The sequence below is a fragment of the Archocentrus centrarchus genome, chromosome 21 (genome assembly GCF_007364275.1).
Source record: "Archocentrus centrarchus isolate MPI-CPG fArcCen1 chromosome 21, fArcCen1, whole genome shotgun sequence".
NCBI lineage: Eukaryota > Metazoa > Chordata > Actinopteri > Cichliformes > Cichlidae > Archocentrus > Archocentrus centrarchus.
In genome coordinates, this window is record NC_044366.1 from 30,793,721 (window position 1) to 30,813,049 (window position 19,329).

The 19,329-nt window shown below is 41.8% G+C and overlaps 1 protein-coding gene across 7 annotated transcripts in view; it reads left to right on the top strand.

The window, feature by feature from the left end:
• The window catches only part of LOC115800956 (abl interactor 2-like), a 32,164-nt gene that overhangs the window by 2,118 nt on the left and 10,717 nt on the right, over positions 1-19,329 (top strand). For 2 of the 7 annotated variants that reach the window (XM_030758590.1, XM_030758596.1), the window contains exons 2-6: positions 10,654-10,821; positions 15,188-15,364; positions 16,014-16,031; positions 16,729-16,832; positions 19,208-19,231. In XM_030758590.1, coding sequence (XP_030614450.1) covers positions 10,654-10,821; positions 15,188-15,364; positions 16,014-16,031; positions 16,729-16,832; positions 19,208-19,231 — 491 coding nt within the window. The remainder of the gene's footprint in view (positions 1-10,653; positions 10,822-15,187; positions 15,365-16,013; positions 16,032-16,728; positions 16,833-19,207; positions 19,232-19,329) is intronic. The other 5 variants (XM_030758593.1, XM_030758595.1, XM_030758594.1 and 2 more) reach the window with 3 other exon arrangements.

The following is a 19,329-nucleotide window of genomic DNA, read 5'->3' on the forward strand; positions in this document are numbered from 1 at the left end:
AGACTGTAGATGTTGCATGTTCAGATTGGGCCTATCGAGCTCAGTACCCAGTGGATAGCCTACATTTATGCTGCCAGCAGCTGATGTGAGGTGTTACATAATCTCATAGTGTGCTGATCCTGTTTTATGGGCTAAATATCTGGATTCAGATTTGACCCAGGTTACTTGGTCCTGTGTGGTCACATCCTGGCAGCATTATGACATGAATTCAGATTTAAATCAGTCTACCTCATTTAAGGAGGGGGGGGGGGGGGGGGGGGGGGGGGGGGGGGGGTGAAGATGGTGGCTGACTCAGATACAGTCACACCTACTTTGCCTTCTTTAAAATCTGAATTCCTTTGAAATTCTTTGTGTTCAGCTTTCATCATTTATATGTAAATAAAGTTGATTGGTGCTGTAATGTGTGTGTGTGTGTGTGTGTGTGTGTGTGTGTGTGTGTGTGTGTGTGTGTGAAATAGCAGCTGCAGCATACTTCTGAAGCTGATATTTCTTTAGCCAAAATGGAGTTTACCTAAATTGCAGCTAACTTTACCTAAATTAGCTGCAAAACAAAGTTGAACTGTTTGATCAGCTGATCGTTCCTCCGCTCTGTTCAAACGAAAACAAAAACACTTCACTGGTTCACAGAGTGATGCTACAGAGCGTCACGGCGTCTTACTCACAGTTCAGTCTGTGGCTTGGAGAGAGAGCAGAAAATAACGCACTGAAGGTTTACTGGAGTCATTAGTGGCTATGAGGCAAGTTCAATATATCCGTGATACATTATCTTCACTAACTCAACTGTATAAGTCAATCCAGGGGTTCTCAGTCTAGTTACGAGTGTATTCACATGGAAGAGGTGGTGTTGGCAGCATCTGACCAATCATCAACAAAGTGAAAACTATAATAGAAAGCTCCAAAGAGCAATGCAAGCTCAGTCAAAGGTGTGTGTGTGTGTGTGTGTGTGTGTGTGTGTGTGTGTGTGTGTGTGTGTGTGTGTGTGTGTGTGTGTGTGTGTGTGTGTGTGTGTGAGAGAGAGGAAACTTTCTTAAGTACATTTGTTCAACTTCTTGTTAACACATATCTAATCATCCAATCAGATGGCAGCAACCTAATGCATGTAGACATGATCAAGACAACCTGCTGCAGTTCAAACTGAGCATCAGAGTGGGGAAGAAAGGTGATTTAAATGACTTTGAGCATCATTGTTGGTGGCAGACGGGCTGGTCTTAGTGCTGATCCACTGGGATTTTCCCTCACAGCCATCTCTGGGGTTTACAGAGAAGTCTGAAAGGAGAGAGTATCCAGGGAGTTGCCGTTCCCTGGGTGAAAATGCCTTGCTGATGCCAGAGGTCAGAGGAGAATGTATGTGTTTTCCAAACCAGGAGATCAGTGCAAACTGAAGTCAGTCACTTTAAAAGAAAAGAGCTTTGTAAGCGGACCTGAGCTGTTTACCATCTGCAGCAGCGTAGGTAATATTATTTTCACCTTGTGGGTCTCTCTTTGTGTCTGTGTGTGTTATCATAGCAAGAGATTTTCCTGCAGACACTTTCTGAAGGTGAACTGCTGCAGAGGTGAAAGTCGATTCTGTTCATCTGGAGCACTTTTGAAAACACTACATCCAAATAAACAGAATCAGCTTTCTGGGATTTCCTTATCTGGATACTCTGCTTGTCTCCCTGGGGACAGATATTTTCAACAAGATAATGTCGCCGCTGTAGGAGACAGCCATGAAACGTTGCAGGTGTGTGGCTGATGCCAAAATGAAGGTTGGTTTTGAAGGTCGGTGCGGGCAGTACCACGTTTGACGGGAGAGGCAAAGTAATCTATGGGTCTGTCTGTGCTGAGTTTCTAACAGCTGTCTGCAGATATCAGGCTGACGTCAGGAGACACAAACAGCAGGAGTTCAGCTTCTGTGCTGACTTCCCAGTGCTGCCTCTGCTCAGTGATAATTAAAGTGGATTTTAATGCTCTGCTCAGTTGAAGCCTCTTGTTCTGACTGCCCACAGCTGTGTGGGACTACTCCAATGTGTAAAAGGGTGACAGCTTTGCAGGTGGTGCAGATCTTAATGCTCTGCTGCTGTGCTTGAGACATCCTTAAATAATACAGTCTTTCAATCACACTTCAGTCTTCTCCTTTTTGCTGGAGTTTTAAGTTGTTGTCTTCTTTTGATAATCGGGAAAAGGAGATTCCAGTTTTGTTTGTTACTGCAGAACTATTTGATTCATTAGTCAGTTTTGATTAAAGGAAATGGATTCAGACTTGTATATCCTACTTTAGAGGTCCCTCCAAGAGTTAAAAAACCACACTTGAGCAGCCAACCAGTTTCCTAGCATTGTCAGGGAAAAAAATGAGATGCAGTGTTCATGCTGGAGACCCGGTGTTCAATATAACACCACCCACACCTCCTCTGTGTGCTGTAGGTTTGTAAACTGAGACAAACTGAAGCTGTACTCTCAAAAGTTAGAGCCTTAAATAGCTGCTTTCTTTTCCTTTTTTTTTTTTACAGAAAGTCTGTTGGAATATTTAGTGTGACAAAAACTAAAGTTGTGAGGAGGAATGGTGAGGAAAGAAGCTGTTACTCAGTGTCCATTAATCGGCATTCTTTTTTTTTTTCATAAATCCCAATGTGGGATTGTTAAGCGTCTTCAGGGCAGACCCTGAACAGGCCTGAACTGAGCATGTGCAGACACGTTTCTCCCCCTTCCTTAAGTACAGTCCCGTCCTGTTTTGTTCCTTCTGGGTTCTCCACAGCTGGTACCGGTTAGCTGTCAGCAGAGGTAGTTGTAATGTAACTCAACCTCCTGCTGCTCATTGAAAACACATGGTAGCACTGCAGGAAGCTGGACGTATTCTCTGGTCATGACTCTGTGTGTGCGTGCGTGCGTGTACATGTGCATGTGTGTGAGTGTTTTGGGTTGAAAACCATGGCAATTGGCGTATCAGCCTCCACTTTCATTACTGATGCCAGGAACAGCTCCTGCGGGGGCGCAGCACACTGAACATTTGGAAAGATGGGTTTGTGATCAGAAGCTTGGCAAACCTGAGGTGATCATGCCTGCAAGCTGATAGAACAAGTTTTTAAAAATTTTTTTCTAATGTGATATTCAGCTAGCACTGTATAATTAATGTACTGTCAGAGCGTTAGAGCTGGGATTTTTAAATACCATGGTATACTGTAATACAGTCATACTGACCAGGATGCCACCTGGATGCCTCCCAGGTGCATTGAACTGGTTCGGGATCAGGGGCCAGGCCCAGATTACCATTCAGGGATTATCCAGGTCACATGCGTGCTTGGCATCCCCCAGGATGAGTTGGAGAAAGGGGCTCACGATTAAAACACCTGGGCTATTTTGTTTAAACTCCCGCCTCCATGACTTAAATCCAGATCAGCGGCTGGTATAATGAACAAATGGCAAATATTCTGCTACTCAAAAGAGCAAAACAAGAGATTTGAACTTGTCACCTTCAGTTTGGCATTTTTTAGCTATTGCTATTAGACTAAGATTCTTTCGGCTCCTCCCTTATTTGCAAGGGGTCACCACAGAGGATGGAGCTACATATTTTCCTTTTTGGCAGATTTTTATAAACACCAGATGCCCTTAATGATACAACCCTCCCAGGGATTTGTGTCTCCTCCTGGTCTCAAACTGGGGGACCTTTCACATGTTTAAGGCCTTGGTGTCTTAGATGTATTTCCAAAACATACGGCCTATTTGGAGAAAAAATAATCGGGCTGTTTGTCAACCCTAAAACTGTCCGGTAAGCCCAGTTTAACCTGCAGTAGTTTGAAAAAGCTCCTGTACCGTGTTTTGCTGCCACAGAGAAGAAATTCATGACCTCTCCAAACAACTCCAGCCTCTTTCTTTACTGCAGAAACAAAGCAGGGAGAAAATGTGTCAAACAGCCATAAATTAAGGGTGTCACAGAGGATGTGGGAAAATCATTGTGATCACAGTGTGCTTTGTGGCTGATAGACAAGATAAAAAAGTGTTTTTTACATTTTATTGTTATTCGTGTTTTACCAAATGTGAGAGGAAAATGGTATTTTTAGTAAAATGTTTCTGTCCTCACAAAGAAAACTGACTAATTGGTGTTTCAATACAGTAATTTAATATTGTGCAGTATAGTCTAGCATTTTAACATTTATTCAAGTAATTCAACATCCAGGTAAATTAGGGGCTAGTCTTTAGCCAGTTGCTAGTCATATCAGTGGTGGACGCTTGAAGTGATACTTTCTGTTTGGATTTTGTTTTCCTTTATATTACTAACGATCAGTGATAATCATTAGCGTTTATCTGATTAATGTAACGTTCCACTGCTGGACATTCAGAGCAGTGTAAAATGTCACTGAGTCGTTAATGCTCTGAGACGCAGCAGTTGTTACAAAGCTGCAGCAGAAATCCAGGCTTGACAGCAGTGGTGCTGTGACAGACTATATTGACATTTAAAATGAGTGCTTTCACTGAACGTTGGAGGGTTGGTGCAGATTTAAAGGGACAGGTTGGTCACACTAAATATGTTTTTGCTCTCTTAACCAAACTTTACATGAAGTTAACTGACAGATTGTATCTTTTTTGAAAGCTCCTCATTATAATTCAAGTGCACAGAACCTGAGATTGATTGTACGTTGTATATAATCAAGTAGTCCATTTTATTTGCAGTAGAAATACCTCCAAAGCAGTTACCTTACACACACGTACACACAAACAAAGAGAGGGACCTGTCCTTGTAAGGTAAAAGCAGGCCGTCGGCCGTTGGTGGCCTCTCTCTGACAGAAGCTGCAAACAGACCTGCACTTGTTTTTAGATGAATGCTGCTGTGCAGAGACTCTGATCTGATTCAAAGCCACAGAGAATTTCACTTTCTAAGCGAACTATATCGACATAGTCTCTTATGTTCAGTGAAAGTGCGTTTTGGGGGAGTTTTGCTGCATTTATGCACATACAAAAAAACAGGGTAAATCACCATATTTAACACCTTAATGTGGAACTATTATGTTCGTCCTTATTTTTCCTTATCTTCAGTGTTAAATAATGAGGCCACTGTATATACAAGTAGTCCTTAAAAGCTCGTCAGACTGCTGTAAACGTGCAGTTTCTGTTGACTGAGCAGCCCCTCCCACCTGTGGTTCAAGTCTTCTGTTTGTGAGAGGCAGCCAATCAAAAGAAAGTTAGCCAAAGGGAGAGCAGTTTTTTTTAAACTGTGAATCATGCAAAGGTATTCTAGTGGGTCTAGATATAAAAATATGGTGCTGGAAATAAACATAAACTTTAACCTGTTTGTATAAAGCAGACAGAAACTAAAAGACTGTCCTTGTTTAAACGCAGGGTTAGCAGCCTGACTGGTTCAGGGTTTTTAACAACTTTAAAATTACAAGCAGCAGAAAGAAAGTGATGGTGCTTATGATCACAACACATTTCAGCCAGTGACTTTCTTACACCTTTCCCATGAGCGGCTGCCATCTTTGCCCTACGTGTTCATCGCTGGCATCCAGGCTTCCTCAGACTTATCGTAGAGTTCTTCCAAGTACCGAGAGGGCTGGTTGTTCAGCCGATCTTGGAGAGCGTGCCACAGTTACGCTGTGGGTTTATGCGGTCTTCACTGTCTTCTGTCTCTTCGTGTAATCCCACACTGACTCTGATGTTGAGATCAGGGCTCTGTGGAGGCCGGACCATCTGCTGCACGACTCCCTGTTTTTGTTTTTCTTAGGATTTTTTTGACATTTAAGAGCAGCATTTTTCCACCACACTTTTTGGGTGTTTTTTTTTAAAAAATATTGATCTTGTCAGGTTATTTGTCTTTTTGTAATGCAGACAAAATTAACAGCAGAAATGTGGCTCATAAACCTGAGTCCGTCTTCATTAAAAAAAAGAGGTCAGGGGAATTAGAGCATGCATATGATTCCACATAGGTCTGATATGAGTTATGTACACGAATTTAGTTGGAAAATGAGGGGGGGGGATAACATCAACAGCGTCATTACGTGTGTGTTTAAATGTGTGCTGCTCTGCCTTCGCCTCAGGCCAGAGGAGGCATCCCTCCAACTAGGTCACTGCTAACAGGGTATCAGATGGCTGATGAGAACGAGGGAGAGAAAAATAGGAGATATTAGGATGATGTGATAAAGAGGGAGGAGAGGAGAGGAAAGGGAGATGACTGAGAGAAAAAGTGGAAGGAGAGGAGGATGGAGGAATAGATAACGAAGTGGGCTGATTGTGGATTAGACAAAGAAGCAAGGATAAAAATGAGAATGATTATGGAAAGTGACTGGAGTTACATTCTTCATCGAGGTGTATGTGTTTGTGCAAGCTCGTTTGCAAAGAGTCTGACTGTTGCTGGCATGGACCTCCTCAAGAACGGGGCTGAATTCATGAATTTGTTCACAGATTTCAAAGAGTCGAAAAACATTCACACGAGAATAATAATTCCTGTGCTTTTCTAAAGAGACTGACAAAATGTTCTTCACAGACCTGCAAGTATTCTTTGTAAGGACTTTAAATCTTGAGGTTAAAGCTTGAGGTGATTTAATAGAAAAAAGAATGTTTCACTCATAAATATACATTGATTAGTGTATAATTACATCTTCCAACAAATTGATGCATTGTCATAAGCCTCCATGTTTCTCCACCATCTTGAATACAGTGGCTGAGATGGACATCGGCGTTCCGCCTAATCTCGTTTTATGTATGTGGTTACATAAACCAGCCACATACATAGTGCACCTTATACGTTACTTTTAATTTAAAGATCACAAAAAGCTCCTTTTGACTATTTAATATTTGTACATGTATATTTTCATATTTTCTTTCTGATTGTGTCTTTCTCCTCGTCCACCACTGCTCACTGTCCTCCCTCATTTCCACCTCATCCTCTTCCATCTCACTTCAAGCTTCATCTCCTGAACTGAAGTCACAAAAAACACAAAAACGTGCATAAACATGCTTATTTATTCCCATAACTGACGTAATTACTTATTGTCAGCAAATTAGATATGACCCTCCCGTCTCCAGACAGCTGACAAGAGCCAGCTAATCAACAACAGCTGGTTATAAGCTAACAGTATATCAGCTAATATTAGGCTCGAGTGTCCTAAATATCTCACTTTCCTCTGATAAACAGTTTGATTAGATTCTCACATCATATCAGAGTTTACTCACTAAGTGTTTGAGTCCAACAGTGTTGGATCCACTTCAAAGACCGTTTCACTAATGCTTGCTAAGGGCGGCTAATAGAAGCTAACAGTGGCAAAACCGTCAGTGCTTACTGACAGACAGGTTCAGGAAATCCTCAACAACTCTCCTCAGGATCACCGTCATCCGTCAGAAGTGAGCTTCACTGACTCGTCATTTCAATAGTCTTACAGCCTCCTCCACAGGAAATAGACGTGGACACCAGCTGAGGTAAACAACAGACTGACCGCCAGAGATGTTTGTCCTACAGCAGCCACCGTAGTTAGGATTATGCACTTGAATTGGGAGGGGCAAGAAAACAGAATTCAGTTGACTGCAGTCTGAAATCTACTGACATCTAGTGGTGAGATTTTACACACTGTACCTTTAAGTAGAGATGAACGATTATAGTGGCCAGACTGATCACAGTTATCAGTATCATCACATTATTGTTATAATTTGCTATAATGTTCAAAAGCACTCATGAAAGCGTTCACCAAGTTTTATGCTCTCTCTGTGTATTAGGGTGTTGAGTACTAGGGTTGGGTACCAAACGTGGTACTACCAAATACTGATTCACACTAAAATAATTTCAGTACCAGAGCACATCTGGGTTAAGTAATTGTCACCTGCTGTTTTCACCCTTGTGAATGATGGCACACACCAAAAGCGTCTTTACAACTGCTGGCGCACCGCGCACTTTAGTAGTATTTTGTCTGGTCGTGCATCTCTCGATTTTGTGACCAGTGCAGTCATGTTGAAGACACAAATGTACTATCTTGTTGATTTTTATTGCCATTTCAATGATGTATCAGTACTGGGCTCAGAGAATCCCAGGTTATCCAGAGGGAGATGCAACAAATCTTTAAAAGATGAGACATTCTTTACTTCCTGTTTCGACTTCTCCTGCTATGCCAGCACTGGTGCAGAGTAGCGACACCTGTGGTTCAGGAGAATACTGCAGCGAGTCTGCCTCTCAGACAGCACTCATTTTCCAGATTAGTTTTATGGTTACAGTGATGTAGAAACCCATCAATTTATACTTTTTCAACTAGTTTAAGAAAAAAAAATTTGTTTTGTGTGCTAATTTGTTTTGCTGTGAAGTGGTAAATAACAGGTGCCCATCTTTGATCATCGTCCCTCAAATCTCAAAAGAAGGCTGGAAAAAAGCTTGTGGTGTGCTGTTAAAGGCATAGACACAAAATAAAGCCACGTTATGTGCAACACCTGTGCAGCTGCATCTGGGAGACAAACATGATCAAAACCCTTCTTCTCCCTCTTCTAATAACGTATCTGAAATAATGTTTTTCGAAGCATATTTTGATCATTACATTTGAAACTGTCCCGTAACCACGCTAATTGCTTCCATTGCTCTCAGTGGGAGGAAGTTAACATCGGTGTGTCAGAGGCTGCTCTTCAGTGCAGTTAAGAATATGAACCTAACTGCAGAAATCCTATAAACAAAAACCTTGAACTTTTCAGCCATCTCCATCAGTTCCTGAGCATGTTGAGAGAACAGAAAGTTCATCCCTCCCATGTAGTGCACAGTAGGAGAGAATTTCTGCCTCCCAGGTTCTCACCTCTGGATATACTCCGTACTGTTCCCACATCATCAGAAGTGCCTGAAGCTGCCAGGTTATAAACGGTTTAGTGTCTGATCTAGCTGAGACCAACATTTGTTTTCTCATGTACACCTCCTTCAGGTGTGTACTAGAAAAGGTCAGGGCTGCAGTGCATGTTTGAAAACTATTAGTTAACAGTGCTGCCAGTTTAAATAAATCCTTCCTTTTCATATTCTTACTGACCAGATAAAACTCCAGAAAAGATCAGCTATACACTATAGCTGTATAACTTTATATAGAAATATTATGTTTCATAAATCTAAAAGTTTACCAGTTTTATAGAATGAGCACATGAAGCATTATTAAGGCAGACGGCAGACATGTTTGAACCCTCTCAGCAGCTGTGGTCACAAACATGAAATGTTAAAAAGAAAATAAGAGTCTGCCTCTGGTACGAGCTCTCTGTCCACTCATTTGGAAGGTGAAATGTGAAAAAGTAAAGCCTCAGTGTGCTCCTCAGAGTTTGCAAACACTGAGCTGAGCAGGGGTTGATTTGAAACAGCTGAAAAGTGGTGCACGGCACACTGACGGCAGAGGTCATAGCTTGAGCGTGTGGTCATCGTATCACCTGCTGATCTCTTTCCTTCTGGTCTGCACACAGTTTATTATGGCATCAGCGCGTGGCTGTTGTTTTCACTCGGTAACAATAGCAGCTTTAAATGCGGCGTTGTGTCCCTGACTTTGTGAAGCACCTGCTGATTTTGCTCTGAGGTTCGTATTGAGGCTGCTGAGGCCACTTCAAACCAGAGTGTTTTGCTTTAATTATATATAATATTTGCTTTAATGGTTTAGACTCTGTGACTGAATGTAGGGCTCTGGGTCATCTAAACCTATGACACAAACTCTGTTGCATTTGTGTTGCCTGTTGTAATATTTTTCATGTGCATATAAGTGTGTGTGTGCGTGAGAGTGAGAGTGTGTGTGTAAGACAGAGGCACACATGGATGTCAGTGCGTTTCTTGTCAACCTCGGGCATGAATGAGTTTGCACTGACCTACATTGTGTTTCAGCAATTATACACACACATGTTGGGCTTCCTGCAGTTGTGGGGACCGTACAGCCCTTACCCCTTAGCTCAACACTGACCTTTGAAACCTCCCAAAATCCCCCAATCAGTTGGAAGGCGTGTCCCAAAGTGAGGAGCAGCGGAGTGACCTCACTCTCCACATCTGTCCTCGATCCCAAATTATCAATCCCATCGCATATTGGTCCTCACAGTGATACACAGGGATTTGCAAACATGCACACACACTCCTTATACCAGCCTTGCTATGTTATGTACACACAGATTAATGTACTCACACATGTAGTTGCATGTTACTGATGCATACTGGCACGTGCAGCCATGCAAACACACTCGCACACACTCAGCCAGCTTCTCTCAGTAAAATGCTGACTGACATTCCAGCAGAAATCACGACGGTCTTCTTTGCATCTAAATTTATTCCTGTGAGGACCAATTTTGACATTTTTCACTATTTTTCTGGTATTTTAAAGATTTGTTGCAGACTGGGCTTCACAGGTGAAACAGTTATAGGCTGAAAATAAATAGCAGATCAGCTGATATTTAAAGGAATCATTTCAGAAAGATATTCACCTCGTAAATTCATACTAAAGTAGGGAGTCAGCGTCTGGTAGCAGCGGTGACAGTTTTAGGGTCAGCAGAACTGGACAAGCAAACCATTCAGAAAATTTCTAGTGGCTATCTGTTCCCAAGGAAAATATGAATAGCATATTACTTCTTCTTCATCCTTTCTATCAGTCCCACGTTTGTGTGATATTTCTCATTTCCAAACCTCATTTTTCTCCGTGTCTGTGAATAAAATGGTTGCACTCTGTGACTCCTGTCCTGAATCTGTCTCCTCTCTCCCCGCAGTCTGCAGACAAGCAGCGAGCGCTGGAGGAAACAAAGAGTTACACCACACAGTCTCTGGCCAGTGTCGCCTACCTCATCAACACGCTGGCCAACAATGTGCTGCAGATGCTGGACATCCAGGCCTCGCAACTCCGCCGCATGGAGAGCTCCGTCAACCACATTTCACAGGTCCGGTGACCTTTTTACGCTCTCATTTCGTCTGAGTGGATTAAACAGATGAGAAGACTCCTAAATATTAGTCACTTTGTATGTATGAGCATGTGTAATGATAAGAAAAAAAAAAATTCATCACACATCCTCGCACTGCCTTTGTTATCCCAGCCAGGCGTCCAGATAATTTAAAATTGTAAACATGGACTAAAATATGACGTCTGCCAGCGGGGGGGTGCGTGCAGAAATGTGCATATACAGAGGCATCGCTACACGCGATGCAAAGAGTTAAACAGACCCGTGAGAGGCCTCCTGGGTGAAAGCACAGAACATGCAATCATGTATGCATGCATTTATGTTCAGCGCTCTCTGGACGCTGAAGCCGAGTGCAGCGGCCCAGAATTGATCTCAGAAGGAGTTTGTACTTACAAAGGGGGGGGGGAATCCAGAGCATTCAGCAGTAACAAACTGCAGAGAGGTAACATTAGAGGTAACTTTTTTTTCTGCACACACTAGACTGACTGGGCTGAAGCAGATAGTATTTTGTTCACGGTCTTTTAAAAAAAAATCTGTATTTTTCATAATAGTGTTTACAGTGAAAATGTAGACACAATGTTTATGTGAATAGTGTCTCTGGAGGGAGAGTGTGCAGCTGTTTTTTGCTTGGTAGGGTTTTATAATGAGTTTTCAGCTGTGTCTGAGCACATCTTCAAACTGCTTTTTGTTTGACTCTCTGAGCATGAGAACGTGTTTTTTGCAGCAGCAGGGAGCTGTTTTCAGAGGAGCGTTAAAAGGCCACTGTGCGCCGTTCGGCTCTGTGCTTTGATGTGAAGTGAAAAACACTTATAACTTTTAAATGTTAATGGGTAATGTTAGAATCAAGTAGACAAGAGTTTTCTAAGCAGGTTAATGCTCCATGCAAACAGAGTTCTGTATACCATCACCATCAAATCCAGGAAGACTCCCCTGCAGGGATTCTCTGAATCTTATTTACATGACTTACAGTAATATCAGATAGCTTTTAAATCAACAGTAATCACTTTTATCTAAATGCTAACTGTGGGAGGACAAAGAAAACGCAGCTCTAATTTTGCTTTCGTCGGCTGGTTGGGTGAATAAAACCACCTGCAAGCGTGATTGCACTCAGCAGTGGAGTGAAAGTGTGAGGCACTGCCAGGGACCCGATCGGGCTTACGCAACACTCTGCACCCACACATCTCACACTGCAGCTGCGTCCAACTTCTTGCTATTCCTAGAAAAACTCAGTAAGCTGACACGTCGCTCAGTGCACTCTATTGAGAAAAGAGCTATTTTCATTCAGCAAATGTTTAAATCCTCAACAGTCTCTTTACAGAGCAACTGTGTGCGCTGAGGAATAAGCGTAGTTTTCAGTGGTACAGGGGCTCCATTCTCCTCCTCAGACCTCCGAATAATTAGTATAATCAGAATATTCTGCAAGCAGAAATAATGACATGCTTCTGTCCCTGTTATATCGGGCCAGGCTGTGGTTGCACGTCATAATTGCCGCTTTCTGTTCTGTGAGACACAGTCACGTCTGTTATATAGGCAAGTGTGACGACTCGCGCTGAGATGATCTTTTAAAATTTGCATGCAGCGACAGAGTAGCCGTGGAAGGTGAGACAGGCGCAGGCCGGATGCTCTGTCTTTGAGGGGCGTGGGAGTTCATCATCTGTGCTCTAAAACAATCAAGTACAGTTTTACTGACTTCTTGTATGATTTTACTGACCTTTGGAAAAACAAGCTACTGCTTTATATACGCTGTCGGGTAGCTTAATCTATCACAGTACACCATCATTTATTAGACTGTCACAGAGCCCTGTAGACTGAGAATCCCAGTTGCGCATGAAAACAGCCGAGCTATTATCGTAGCTTGGCTCTAAAAACTGTCAGAAAAATGTAAAATGTAGATTAACCTGGTTTCTGAGGCATAAACTGCAAATTAATAAAATAAACAGTGTGTTATTTTGCTCCAAATCTTCAGCAAAGTTTGCAAGAAATTCATTTTTAAAATGGTGGCAAATGAAAGGAGCATTCTGCCTGCAGACAGACAGCTTTAGCTTTTTTCTTTTTGCTGTTGTGTTGCTGCTTAAAACAAACGAGAGCACTCCTCTTCAGCTTTTTTAACAGGTGTGTTGATCAGACCGAGGCTTTCCACCTGCCAAAGCTTTGACAGCAGCTACAGTAACAAGTGCTGCTGTTGTCAGATCTAGAGATTCATTGTAACACTTCTTTTCTTCTCTGTGTGTGTGTGTGTGTGTGTGTGTGATGCCATAAACTTGTTATGTGAGCATTAACTTGACTGTTACTGAGGTTTGCTGAGAAAAGCAGAGGCTGCTCGGGCTGAACCCTGTGAACACTCTGCACTCTGTTTCTCTTACTCTCTGCTCGTGTAGTTCAGCTTCAGTTGGATCACACGTGGGACCCACTGGTCATGCTGCAGCTGTTTAAAACAATAAGAATGATTATTGCTTGTGAAACACTTTGCAGTCTTCCTTTGGCCACGTTAGAGTGTGTAAAATGTCAGATAATAGTGACGATGATCTCCACAGTATTTCAGAATCCACACAAACATCTGTGACTGTCTTGTTTTGGCAGTTCATCTTAAACCGAGAGTTGTTGCATTTACAACGAGAAAAAAATTATCAGCAAATTTTTTATCTGAGAAAATGCCTCTTGTTATGCACCACTTTACTTTACGGTTAATTCTTGTCATGACTCCAGGCTGGAAGAACAGGCTCAAAAATATCTGTGAAATGTTTCGACTTTTTGTAAAGTTAGTGAGCAAATAAAACAAAGTCACTGCTACACACTGTTGGAAGAGTGCAATTAATGAATCATTAGAACAAGCAAAATATGTTTTAAATGACAATTTGGACAGAAATGGTACATCCAGCACAAAAGGGATTTAGAGCACGGTCGCTGCGGTGCAGTTATAATACACACACAGAATGTGAACAACTTTCTGCTGCAGACTAAAAGCAAAATATGAAATTGTACTCGGTGGAGAAACTCTTGTTGGCATCACAGCACCAAGACGTTTCTTGTAGGTGGTCACCAGGTTGGTCAGAGTTTGGCAACTGGAGGCTTCGGCTCCTTCCACAGATTTTCTAGGACTGAGGTCTGGAGACTGGTTAGGCCACTCCATGACCTTAATGTGTTTCTTCTTTAGCCACTTCTTTGTTGCCTTGTTGGAATGTTTTGAGTCATTGTCATGCTGGACGACCCATCTTCGGTGTTCTGGCTGAGAGAAGTTTATGGTACACGGCCCTGTCCATTGGCCTTCAATGCAATGAAGTCATCCTGTACCATTAGCAGAAGAACAGCCCTAAAGCACAACGTTTCCACCTCCGTGTTTGACTGTAGGGATGGTGTTCTGTGGGTCATACTCAGCATTTCTCTTCCTCCAAACACGGCAGGTGGAGCTTGATTTTGGTTTCATCTGAACACAGCACTTTCCCCCAGGCCTTCTCTGCCTCATTTAGATGTTCACTGGCACTGACGGAGATTGATGATCATGTTTAATTTCAGCCATTTCCAAATAATTGCACCAACAGTTGTCACCTGCTCACCAAGCTTGTTGCTGATGGTCTTCTGCAGGTCTATAACCTTGTCCGTGATGTCCTTTGACAGCTCTTTGGTCTTGCCCACGATGATGGAGAGGTTGGAATAAAAGAAATTGATTCTGTGGACAGGTGTGCTTTAGACACATACGTTGATATCAGGAGTATCTGTAGTTGATTGATTGATTGATTGTAATCTGTGTGCCTCATGGACACACAGCCAGTCTGGGGTGTAGGAGATCAAATACTTTCTCTCAGTGACATTCAAATTAATTTATAACTTCTGTAAATGTCTGAATTGCTGGTTGATAAATAATTAAAATGAAACCACCAAAAAAAGTTAGACTGTTAATTTTTTTTTTTTGTAAGTAAGCAAACTTACAAATTCAGCAGGAGATCAAATAATTATTCTCTCACTGTGTGTAAATGTCTCAGCAAGAGAAAAATGCTAAATGAAGTTTGGATGCAGTGTTTTAAGAATGGCTCTTGTCAGCTATTTTGCATGTATCCACATTTTAATTAAACCAGAAGCTTACTCTAGCAGAGAAACGTGTTCTTGACAGAGTTTGAATCCTGAGCTCACAGTTGACTGTGGTTGATTGTGGTTGTTGATTCTTCTGGTGCCTTTAAAATGATGTGTTGAATACTTTGGTTTATTACCAAACACCTGCAGCACTAAAAACCCTCCCATCGGCCTCAGCTCAACTTTGTGTTTACTGTTAATGTGTTTATGTTAGTGCTGCTATTCTTAAGCTGCATCCACACAGGAAGCGATTCAGTCACAGTCTACTTTCTCCTTCCAGACCGTTGACATTCACAAAGAGAAGGTAGCAAGGAGGGAGATCGGCATCCTGACCACCAACAAAAACACGTCTCGCGCTCATAAAATTGTAGCTCCAGCCAATCCGGAAAGGCCGGTGCGCTACATCAGGAAGCCCATCGACTACAGTGTGCTGGATGACATTGGACATGGAGTTAAGGTAGGTAGAACAATGAGGGGAAAATAATGATGATTGTAATAACATATCCATGTATACACACCCACATATTCACACGTTTATACTTGTTTACTTGGATTCTCATCCATGTAGTTGAGTGTGTGCAACATATATAGCTTTTCTGTTTCACTCCTTCGCTTTTGCTGGCAGTGAAGTCCACATACCAAAGTTGTTGTTGTTGTTAACATGTTGTAAGCATTCATAAACACTATAATGAATATCTCTGCCACGTTCACCATAGGGTGTGAACAGAAATATAGTTATTGCATTAAAAAGAAATATATTCTCTTGAAAAATACTTGGATAAAAAGTTGTTTGCATGTATATCAGTGATAATAGTCATTGTTTTTCACTGCATCTGTAGAGTGCACACTTGCAAATAGAAAGCTTTTAATGTAGGATAGCATTAATTATCTAGGCAGCGTGCTTTCACAGTTATTTCTTTAAATGCACTCCTCTTCATCTCCATCTTTTTCTGTCTCCCGTTATTTCAGCTGCTCTTTATCTGTATTTCTGCCCTGTGTTTCTAATGGCTGGTGGTATTTGCATGACACTATTGCACTGTAACTAACCTCTAGACTACTCTCTCTCTTCTCTTCTCTCTTCCATTTGCTGTCATTGGCATGTTAAGTGGTTGTTGAGGTTCAAGGTAAGGATGCACAAAACACCTACACGGATTACAAGGGAAATGCTTGTGTAACAAAAGAAGGAAAATGTCACTACAAAGGCAACAAGAAATGCAGTGATGAACAAAGAAAGTGAGCAGCTCTGATTTGCTTACCGTGCTACTGCAGCAATGTTCAACAAAACAACCAATAAAATGTACCAGACTTCACAGTTTGCTGCTATCAACCTGCTGTTTCTGCCTCTGCAAGTGAACAAGCAATGCCTTTTCTGCATCAGCAGCTTTGGACCGATTTTCACCCGATCATAAAAATCGCTTTTGAATACTTAATAACTTGTTATGTAAAAATCACTGCAGACTGATCAGTGATTTTATATATGTATATGATGAGGAAACATATATATATATATATATATATATATATATATATATATATATATATATATATATATATATATATATATATATATATGATGAGGAAACATGTTCGAATGAGTCCGAAAGTCTTAAAGGACTTTAAGGATCTGCTGCTAATGTCATCGTGCCCAGTACCATAGGACACCTTCAGAGGTGGAGTCTCGGCCTTGATAGTTCAGCGCTCTTTTCGCAGGGGCCCATCAGAATGGGGTGATCGGAGTGCTTTGGGCTCCCCGGTGTTATGTGGGCTTTTTGAAAGGGGCGGGCTGAGTGCTAAGCATTAACATTGTGTTTGTTCTCACAGGTGAACGGTCAGCAGAACATGAAACTAGGAGGGGGTCTGTCTCGGTCCAACCCACCCACCCAAAAGCCGCCTAGCCCTCCGAGGGCAGGCAAGGGCATCTTAGGGTATGTACTCAGCCTGACACCAACAGTCCCACATGTGTATCTTCTCTCCCTGTCCAGTATTCACCTTCACTGATCATTTGTGCTTTCATGGTTTTACATATTTATGTGTTTCTTGGAGCTTCTTTTCTTTGATGGAGTTGACTTTTTTTTTTTTCTCCCCCTGAATGTGGGAGTAATGAGGCCTGCACGGTATACAAACCCCCCCTCCAAAAAAAAGTTGGGACACTGTGTAAATGGTAAACAAAAACAAAATGCAATGATTTGCAAGTATCATAAACTCATATTTTATTCACAATAGATCAGAGAAAACATATCAAATGTTTAAACAGAGACATTGTACTCTTTTATGAAAAGTATTAGTTCATTTTGAACAGGTCTCAAAAAAGTTGGGGTAGAGCATGTTTACCACTGTGTAGCATCACCTCTTCTTTTAACAGCAGTCCTTAAACATCTGGGAACTGAGGAGGGCAGATGCTGGACTTTTGGGAGGGTAATATTGTCCCATTCATGTCTGATAGAGGATTCTAGCTGCTCAACACACCTGAGTCTATTTTTTGTTTTATAATGTACCGAATGTTTTCAGTTAATGAAACGTCTGGACTGCAGGCAGGCTAATTCAGCACAGCTGAGGCTCTTCAACTTGTAGTAGGTGCAATATACTGTTTAGCATTATCTTGCTGAAACATGGAAGGCGTCTGTATGGGAGCATATGTTGCTCTATAACCTGCATAAACCTTCCAGCATTGATGGTGCCTTTCCAGACACAAGCTTTGAACTGAGTGCTGATGACAAGCCACACGCTTCCTCTCTGTAGTCCAGAGGACGGGCATCCGTGTTTTCCACAAAGCATTTCAAATCATCTGACCACAGAACAGTTTTCCATTTTGCCTCAGTCCATTTTAAATGAGCTTTGGCCCTCAGAAGAAGACAGCAGTGTTTGGATCGTGTTCACATGTATGGCTGCTTCTTTGCATGATAGAGCTTTAACCTGCATTTGTGGATGGCTTGGTGAGCTGTGTTCACAGACAGTGATTTTTGGAAGTGATTTCCATGTCAAAATTGTGCCAGTTTTTAATGCAGCGCTGCTCGAGGGCCCAACGATCACAGGCATCCAGTATGGATTGTAGGCCTTGTCCCTTGTGTACAGAGATTTCTTCAGAGTCTCTGATGTTGTGTACTGTAGATGTTGAGAGTCTTTGCAGTCTTACGTTGAGCAACATTATTCAGAAATGGTTCCACAGTTTGTAGGCAGGTTTTTGCAGACTGATGAACCTCTAACCATCCTTACTTCTGAGAAACTCTGCCTCTCTAAGATGCTCTTTTTATGCCCAGTCATGTCATTAGTTGCAAAATGTTCCTCCACTTGGTTCCTTCTAGTACCGCCTACTTTCTCAAGCTTTTGTTGCAACTGTCCCAACATTTTGAGACATATTGCTGCCATCATATTCAAAATGATCCCATAATTTTCATGAAATAGTAAAGTCATAGTTTTTCTATGTTCTATTGTGAATAAAATATGGGTTTATGAGATTTGCAAATTATTGCGTTCTGATTTTATGTAAGCGTCACACAGCATCCCAGCTTCTTTGGAACTGAGTTTGTAGAACTTTGCTGGAAGTATAAATCTGCTCTCACAGATGCAGGTGGTGGTCTCTGCACTGACTTTGAAATAAGTCGTGTGTTTGTCTCTTGTGGAGCGTCCTGCGGCAAGCTTATTACAGATTTGACCCAGCAGAGACACACACACACACACACAGTAAATGCAGTGCTCAGAGGGATAACGTCATACGTTGTGAAAGCTTGTTGTGTTCTCTCCCCTCAAACATCTAGGTCACCCAGCTGTATCCCTCCTTCCTTCTCCCTCCATCATCATTTCACTCCTTTCTCTCGCTCTCTTTTTACTTTCTCCGTCCTTATTCATTTCCTTTGTCTTACTTTCCTTGGGTCCATCTTTATCAAGCAAATAATGGGTGGTTTTCATTGTTAGTTTAAAAGAATAGTGTAACATTTTGAGAAAGAGATTGATACCACATATGTCTGTATGTATCTGACGCTGTGAGCCAATATATATGACCATAGGCTGCGGGCCCATTATTAGCCTGTATGCATTCAACCTTTTGTGAATTTGTACCGATTAAAGGTGCTGAATTAATTTGATGATGAAGAAAACTCAGAGATGTTATGCAGTTATAAGAAGTGTCTTTTTTTGCTATTGTCATTAAAGACAGTGATGTGTTCAGTCACACTAAATCTGTGTGATGGTGATGCTCTGACTCTGACAGTGGTGGTATTGTTGATGCAGATGGTCCAGTGTTGGCTCAAGTGTTTTAAAAGAACTTAATGTCTTTCATTACCTGCTTGTGTTTCCCACACAGACTTTATTTGGATGGGCTGTCCGGGTATGTTTGGAGATTTAATTACTAGCATTTTTAGATATTTCATTTTCTTATCCATCTGAGGAAACAACCAAGCACCAGCCACCTGTGATCAGTTTACT